An 8,706-nucleotide genomic window follows, 5' to 3' on the forward strand; every position below is an offset into this window, starting at 1 on the left:
TGTTGAAGGCAAAAGAAGAAACTTAGTGTTTGGGGCTTTGAAATTGGAGCCGCATCAAACTGTGAAAATACTTCAGAGAACCTCAGTGTTATGATGCCTGCAAACACACTTGCATGTGTGTTTTGGGGGGAGGGGGGGAGTCCTGCTTTTCAGCTCTTGGGATCAGATTATAGCAGATTAGGGGGCAGGCACAGGGGCAGGGGAGTCATGTCTGCCATTTTAAATGTTGTGTAATACTGTGTTTTCCAGACAGTTGTGATTACTTCAGGTTTCACCAGATGCCTTAGCTGCTTCTTAGAGCTTCACAGAATGCCTTCCCAGAGATTCACAACAGCAGTACTGTTGACATTTGGGGCCAAATAATTCTTTGGGGAGTCTGTCCTGTGCACTGGAGAATATTTAGCAGCATCCTTGGCCTCTGGATGCCAGTCGCATCCCCCCTACCCCAGTTAGGACAATGAAAAATGTCTCCAGACATTTCCAAATGTTCCAGGGGGAGAAACTGCCCCCAGGTGAGAACCACTGCCTTCCAGTATTCTTGGGTGCTATAGTAAAATTGGAAAGCCAACTCAGGTGCTCGGTTTTCACATTCCTTTTGACCATTAATGCCAATATTTTCATGGTGCGTGCTGGTCTAAAGCACTGAGAGAGTAGCACAGACATCATGGCATCTTGTTTAGCTTGTGGTTTCTAGAAGCTTATCCCTCAAGAACAAAGGCACTTGTCAGCTTTTACTGATTCTTCTCAGTGGCACCCCTCTACCCACTGGCTAGGGTATTCACTTGAAATGATGCCTCTTCTCCTTGGAAATGTTCCTGCTATGGGTCTAAACTTTGGAATTTATTACATCTCTTGCCTTGGTCATCACCCAAGATCAGCACCTTATAGTCTAAGAACCCTCAGGGCCAACTCCTCCAGCTGACTGGTGTTCAGATGGAAGGGTGACTTTTAATAAAAGGAATCAGTAACATGTGCACTCCAAAGTCCTATATCACAGTTACACTTGTGAATACCCTGGACTTCAATCACCCAAGGAGTAAGGAAGAACATTTTATGGCATGGGAGTGTGAAGTAGATAAAAACCATGTCCCATTTCAGAACCCAAGAAGAATCTTGAAGGGAGGACAGAATTCCAGATGAGTTTTCACAGTGGCATAGAACAGTATGGGAGACTGCTCTTCAATTTGGCAGAACTCCTTCTGAGAAATCAAGCCTGGAGCACAGGCCTGAAAAGTGTCATAAACCTGGAGGCAGGAGGGGGGTGGAATACATAAAAGGAAAGTGGCTGCCTGGCCGACAGCTTTGAGAACCTGACACTGCTCTGTGGCTGCTTTGCCTTTTAATCTGGCCCGACGGCTTTGTGCTCTGCTCCTCTCCCCACCCCCAGCCCCACCTGGGCTTCCTTCTGTGCTGGGGACTTGGACTCTGTCTCTCTCTCTGTATCCTTTGCAGACAGATTCCACACCTTGTCTGAAAAGAGTTGTCATCTAGAGGTTCACTTTTCTTTTTTTAAAAAAATTAATGTTTAGCTGCCAAACTGGGCGACAGACAGCATGCATTAATCTGAGTCATGCAAAAGCTCCTTTTAAGGCAGCCATTACCTGCTCAGGTTGTTTAATCCTCTGGGGGCAGTGGGAGGGGCCCTGGAGCGAGGCTGCTTTTATCCATGTCAAGCTGGAGAGCGAAGACTTCATCTGTCATGGCAAATATCCCCATCAATGGGAAAGCATTTCCAACCAAAATACCTGGACCTCCAAAGCCCCAGGTTTCCGACTCTTAAAAACTCCCTGTGAATATCAGGAGTCCCCAACTCCACCCACACTGCTGCTGAATCAGGGGACACCAGGCCAGTCAAAAGGACAGAAGAGCTATGACTGGATGGGTGAATTGTACAGACTGATGGGTCTGAATAAGGGAGCCGAGACAAGACATAAAGATGAAAACCAACATTTGAATAGAGCATTTGAATCTGAGCATATCTAGAGGGCAGAGGGTATTTTATTATCAAAATATGTGTAAAAAAGTTAATTTGACCAAATGGATGGTCTTTCGTAGCATCACGTTGTTCATGTGTACATAGAAGAAAGACCATAAGCAACATTTCAGCTCTTGTTTTTGGATGGTCTGTCCACAAGTGAAAGAACTATTTTCCCACAGCAGCTGACACTGTAACATCATTCCAGCTCTTATGTCCATGACAAATCACAGACTCACTCCAGATTCCAGGAACTTGGTACCATCACATTACCATGTAGTAGCTGGAACCTACTGGCAGAGCATGTCCAGACATTGCTGTAAAACAGGGTGACCTTTCATTTTCCAGTGGATTCACCTTTTTGTCTCAGGGCAAATGAAGCAAGAAGAATAATGGGCAGAGTCATTTATTTGTGTCCAGAGTATTGCATCAGATGACAACAAACTGACTGTATTTGCCTAATGCTTTTCCTCCTGTCCCAGCTTCTCTGTAAACTCTACAAATCTAACTGGAAAAAAAATGGAGTAAAGCTTCCTGTTAACTCTCAAACATGTCACAGCTCTCCATGTCAGCAAAAGCAAGTGACACAGGGCTTGCTCACAGATTGCCCCAGTGAGCGGGCAGGGATGAACTCTGTGGAATGAGGTGTGGCCTGGCTCAAGAATGACTAGAGTGTGGCCAAGGAAGGGCAGCCTCAGAACCACTGTCCATTTACAACTTTTTCCCTGCCCACATGTCTGCCTGGCTTTGAAAAGATTAACAGGAGTGTTTGTTTGAAAGTCAGACTCCTGGTTTCCTCATTAGTGAAGGGATCTGCTACAGACTTGGGCTGTTTCTATAAACTTTAATTACCTCTCTGATGAGGAGTGTATCCCCTCATCACATTCACCCCAAAGGTACAGGGGAGTTCATTTTTAAAAAACGAGTGAAGGCAATAAAAGACCATCAGAGTGAGGGAGGATGGGGCGTGGAAGAGAGTGTGAGAGAGAGAGGGGGAGGGAGAGCGAGAACACACTAGCTCTCCCTGCTGGAATAATAGGCTTGAAATATGAGGAAGTTGATCAACTGCCGATGCCTTCCAAAAACAGATTAATCCACCCTGGTAGCTTTCCTTTCAGAGCAAGCTTTTGGCTCCATCAACTTTCTCTATCAGCCTGAACTCAGAAGGACACAGGCCACATGCCATCTGAGCTTAAGATTTATTTTTTGTGTTGATTTGAGAACTTCACATTTTAAAACAATTAATTCCTGTTTCTGCTGTTTGTTGCTGTCTGTGGATTTGCTGATATAAAGAGGAGAGTCCTAGCCTGGTCATTTAATGAGTAATTCTGAGGAGTCTGAACTACTCCAGCGTGCCCTCCTGCATCTGCAGTGGTGGTTCTCAGCTGGAGGGACTTCGCTCCCCTCACTCCACCCTTAGGATATCTGGCAATGTCTGAAGACATTCTGGGTTGTGACAAGAGGGGAGGAGGATGCTACTAGCATCTACTGGGTAAAGCAGAGATGCTGCCAAGCATTCTATGATGAACAAGACAGCCCCCCTCTACCCCATGATCAAATCATGATCTGGCCCAAAATATCTATAGTGTCACGGTTGAGAAACTGTCATCTACAGACACAGGGAACCCTGCCTAGCACACAAATCCTCTGTAGTTCCCAAGGGCGGCCTGTATGTAAGAAAAATGCAGAGCCAGTGGACCATGGGACAGCCCTAAAGCCAGCTGGTGAAAATGTAAATGCATAATTCTAACAAAATAATGCATAGTCGTAACAGTGAGTTTTAGAGACAAAGCTTTGCATTTCTGGTAAAATTTCCACATATGCAAAAAATAGAGTAGATAAATCAAGGTCCTACATCTACTTGTGTTGCCAAACCAGTGAGGTACATAATAGGGAATACCAGGTGTACTCAAGTCTCTACTGTTTCTAAAATTGTGGAAGTAGTTTGAAGGTAGATATGGAGAGGGAGGAATGGTAATGATAGTCCCTGACATTCACTCAACAGTCATTACTGAGCCATGCATTCGCTTAAATACTGGGAAATTATCAATATTTCAACTGTCGGAGGCCTACAAAAATGGCAATTTTCTATGATTCAGCCTAAATATTATGTGTACTGTATTATGACATATTAATATTGTTAGGATATTACATATAACATATTGTTAGTAGTGACATATTTATCCATTACATTAGTAATTATTATACAGTGTCAAATTATCACTTGTTATATTAATATCACAAATTAGATTATATTATTATTGGCATATCAATATACCGATTAAACGGAGGGTCAAAAAACTTTTTTTCTGTAAAGGGCCAGAGAATAAATATTTTAGGTTCGGGCACAGTGGTTCACACCTATAATCCCAGCACTTTGGAAGGCTGAGGCAGGCTGATCACTTGAGGTCGGGAGTTCGAGACCAGCCTGGCCAATGTGGTGAAATCCCATCTCTACTAAAAATACAAAAATTGCCAGGCATAGTGGCAGGTGCCTGTAATCCCAGCTACTCAGGAGGCTGAGGCAGGAGAATTGCTTGAGCCCAGGAGGTGGTAGGTGCTGTGAGCTGAGATCACGTGACTGCGCTCCAACCATGGCGACAGATTGAGACTCTGTCTCAAAAACATAAATAAGAACAATAATAAATATTTTAGGTTTTGTGGTCCCTGCAGTCTCTATACTGACCACCTGACTTCACAGTGGTGGTTCTAAAGCAGCCATATGCAGTACATGAAAGAATTGAGTGAGGATGTGTTCCAAAGTATGGATAGACCCTGAAGTTTGAATTTCCTATAATTTTAACAGGTCAGGAAGTATTCTTTTTGGATTTTTTTTCAACCATTTAACAAAAGTAAAATGCATTCTCACCTCCTGGGACATGCAAAAATTGGTGGCAGCCAGATTGGCTGGCAGGCTGCAGTTTGCCAACTCTGGGATTATATCAACATTTTATACATGTTATACATGTTATAGTATATACTACTGCATATAATATCTGTACTATACATATTACATTATGCTATACGAGATCATTTCACATATCATATATCATATTACATTACATGATATTCTATATTACTGTATTATATTACTGTACATTATACCATCCTCCTGGGCAGTAGCTTCCTGGGTGGTGCCTCATCATTTTGGGTGACAGATTCGGGGTAGAAACCCATCTCTCTGGGCAGTAGCATTCTGGATGGCCCCCATCCTCCCAGGTGGTAGCATCCTGTGTGGTTCCCATCTTCCTGGGCTGTAGATTCTGGGTAGAAATCTATCTCCCTGAACAGTAGCATCCTAGGTGTACCCTGTCCTCCTAGGTGGTAGCATCCTGGGTGGTCCCCCTCCTCTTGGAGGCGGCATCTGGGTGGTCCCTGTCCTCCCGGATGGTGGCATCCTGAGTGGTCCCCATCTTCTTGGGAGATGGCATCCTGGGTACTCCCCATCCTCCCAGATGGTAGCATCCTGGGTGGTTTCTGTCCTCTCAAGAGGTGGCATCCTGAGTGGCCCCCATCCTCCTGGGCATAGTATCCTGGGTGATCCTCATCCTCTCAGGGGCTGGCATCTTGGGTGGCCCCTGTCGTCTTGGGAGGTGACAGGCTGGGTGGTCCCTGTCCTCCTGGGCATAGCATTCTGGGTGGTCTTGCACTGTCAGGAGTGGCATCCTAGGTGGTCCCTGTCCTCCAGGGCAGTAGAATCCTAAGTGGCTTCCCATCCTCCTAGGTAGCATCCTGGGTGGACCCCTGGGACAGAGGGAAGAGCCGTGGCCTCAGCGGCCCCCCACTCACTGCCGCTCCGTTTTCTTGCCCGCCCTGCAGCGGCACCCGACCTGACTGCCTTCAGCGACCCGCGCCAGTTCCCCGCGCTGCCCTCCATCTCCGACCCCCGCATGCACTACCCGGGTGCCTTCACCTACTCCCCGACGCCGGTCACCTCGGGCATCGGCATCGGCATGTCGGCCATGAGTTCGGCCACCCGCTACCACACCTACCTGCCGCCGCCCTACCCAGGCTCATCGCAGGCGCAGGGCGGCCCGTTCCAGGCCAGCTCTCCCTCCTACCACCTGTACTACGGCGCTTCGGCCGGCTCCTACCAGTTCTCCATGGTGGGCGGCGAGCGCTCGCCGCCGCGCATCCTGCCGCCCTGCACCAACGCCTCCACCGGCTCGGCGCTGCTCAACCCCAGCCTCCCGAACCAGAGCGACGTGGTGGAGGCCGAGGGCAGCCACAGCAACTCCCCCACCAACATGGCGCCCGCCGCGCGCCTGGAGGAGGCCGTGTGGAGGCCCTACTGAGGCGCTGGGCCCGGCCTGGCTCGGCCCCGCGGGGCGCCGCCTCCTCCTCCGGGCCCGGGCCTCCTGTTCTCCACAAGCCCGCCGCGGCCTGGATCTCGCCGTAGGTCGGGCCCGCGCAGCCTCCTGCGCCCGGAAGCCCACGCCGCCGCCGTCCGCCTGCGCCCAGGCCCTCGCGGAAGTGTCCGAGCCGACGCACCTCGAGGGTGTCCACCAGCCCCAGCACCCAGGGGACGCGCTGCAAAGCAAACAGGAAGGTTCCCGGAGGGAAACTGTGAATGCTTCTGATTTAGCAATGCTGTGAATAAAAAGAAAGATTTTATACCCTTGACTTAAATTTTTAGCCAAGTTGTTTATTCCAAAGAGTGTGGAATTTTGGTTGGGGTTGGGGGGGGGGATGCAACTTGCCCTGTTTGGCATCTAATTCTTATTTTTAATTTTTCCGCACCTTATCAATTGCAAAATGTGTATTTGCATTTGGGTGGTTTTTATTTTTATATACGTATATATAAATATATATAAATTGAGCTTGCTTCTTTCTTGCTTTGACCATGGAAAGAAATATGATTCCCTTTTCTGTAAGTTTTATTTAACTTTTCTTTTGGACTTTTGAGTAACTGTTTTTTTTGAGAAACAGCTACAGCTTTGGGTCATTTTTAACTACTGTATTCCCACAAGGAATCCCCAGATATTTATGTATCTTGATGTTCAGACATTTACTTATGTGTTGATACTTTTTTAATTATTTAAATGTACTTATATTAAGAAAAATATCAAGTACTACATTTTTTTTTGTTCTTGATAGTAGCCAAAGTTAAATGTATCACATTGAAGAAGGCTAAAAAAAAGAATGAGTAATGTGATCACTTGGTTATCTAGAAGTATTGTTTACATTAAACTCCCTTTCATGTTCATCAAACAAGTGGGTAGCTCACACAGCAATGTTTTTAATAGGATTTTTAGACACTGAGGGTCACTCCAAGGATCAGAAGTATGGAATTGTCTCCCAGGCTCAACAAAGGGTCTCATATCTAACTTCCTCCTTACAAACAGAGAAGGTCAATCTAGTTCCAGAGGGTTGAAGCAGGTGCCAATAATTACACCTTTGGAGAGGATTCAGTTTCTGCCCAGGGATTTGCTCACCTCATGGTCATCTGATAATTTCACAGATGCTGTATAACAGAACACATCCAAAGTAAACTGTGTAGGGGAGCCACATTTACATAGGAACCAAATCAATGAATTTAGGGGTTATGATTGTAGCAATTTAGGGGCCCACCAGAAGCAGACCTCCAGGAGCCAATTTCCCTCTGTGTGCCTCAGTGGAGTCAAATGGGAAAATATGGTCCCACCTATGCAAGACCCCCCCATCCCCCCACCCCGGTCCTGTGCTGCTCACAACATCTTTGTGTTGCTTTCACCATGCTGAGGCCCTACCCTATGGGGTGTGTGGACTTTTACCTGTGCACCAGTGTGACAGGAAAGATTCATGTCACTACTTTCGGTGGCTACAATTCAAAGGTATCCAATGTCACTGTAAATTTTATGGCACTATTTTTATTGTAGGATTTGGTCAGAATGCAGTTGTTGTACAATTCATAAATATTAACTGCTGATTCTGACATATGTGTGCTCCAAATGATCTGGTGGTTATTTAACGTACCTCTTAAAATTCATTGAAACGATTTCAGGTCAACTCTGAAGAGTATTTGAAAGCAGGACTTCAGAACAGTGTTTGATTTTTATTTTATAAATTTAAGCATTCAAATTAAACAAATCTTTGGCTGCAGGCAGCAAAAACAGCTGGACTTATTTAAAACAACTTGTTTTTGAGGTTTCTTATATATATATTGATTATTTGTTTTACACACATGCAGAAGCACTTTGGTAAGAGTTAAAGGGTAAAGCAGCTTATGTTGTCAAGTCGTTCTTATCTAGAGAAGAGCTATTGCAGATCTCAGAAAAACTCAGAATATATTCACTTTCATTTTAGACAGAATTCCCTCCACAACTCAGTTTCATATGTTATTGCATATTACATTTTTGCAGCTAAATTACCATCAAATTTCAGCAATTGTAAAAATTTAATTTCTGAAAAGGACCATTAGCCTGTTTCCCCCAAATTGAACGTAAGTGTTCTTTTCAGCACATGTTGCCATGTCTGACCTGCAAAAATGCTGGAGAAAAATGAAGTAAAAAATTATATTTTTCAGTTTAATTCTGGTACCTGAAGATATTCCAACTCAAAATCAGCCTCATGCTCTGCAAGGTGAATTAGATAATTTTTCACATTGAACCTTTACTCTCAAAGTCATGTGTGGAGAGGGCTTGTCACTATTGTGGATTTACTGGTTTGGTCATTTAGAGTTTCACAGACTCTTACCAGCATATATAGTATTTAATTGTTTCAGAAAAAAAATCAAACCTTAGTTGTTTTGG

The 8,706-nt window shown here is 45.3% G+C and overlaps 1 protein-coding gene across 4 annotated transcripts in view; it reads left to right on the forward strand.

The window, feature by feature from the left end:
* The window catches only part of RUNX1 (RUNX family transcription factor 1), a 258,174-nt gene extending 251,770 nt beyond the window's left edge, over positions 1-6,404 (forward strand). For 3 of the 4 annotated variants that reach the window (XM_032276945.1, XM_032276944.1, XM_032276943.1), the window contains exon 9: positions 5,795-6,401. In XM_032276945.1, coding sequence (XP_032132836.1) covers positions 5,795-6,270 — 476 coding nt within the window. In that variant the 3' untranslated portion in view covers positions 6,271-6,401. Of the gene's footprint in view, positions 1-5,794 lie in introns of all 4 variants that reach the window. The other variant, XM_032276947.1, reaches the window with a different exon arrangement.
* Positions 6,405-8,706: the final 2,302 nt, after the last annotated feature.

The sequence above is a fragment of the Sapajus apella genome, unplaced genomic scaffold (assembly GCF_009761245.1).
Source record: "Sapajus apella isolate SASKATOON/1434 unplaced genomic scaffold, GSC_monkey_1.0 scaffold8, whole genome shotgun sequence".
In the NCBI taxonomy this organism is placed as follows: domain Eukaryota; kingdom Metazoa; phylum Chordata; class Mammalia; order Primates; family Cebidae; genus Sapajus; species Sapajus apella.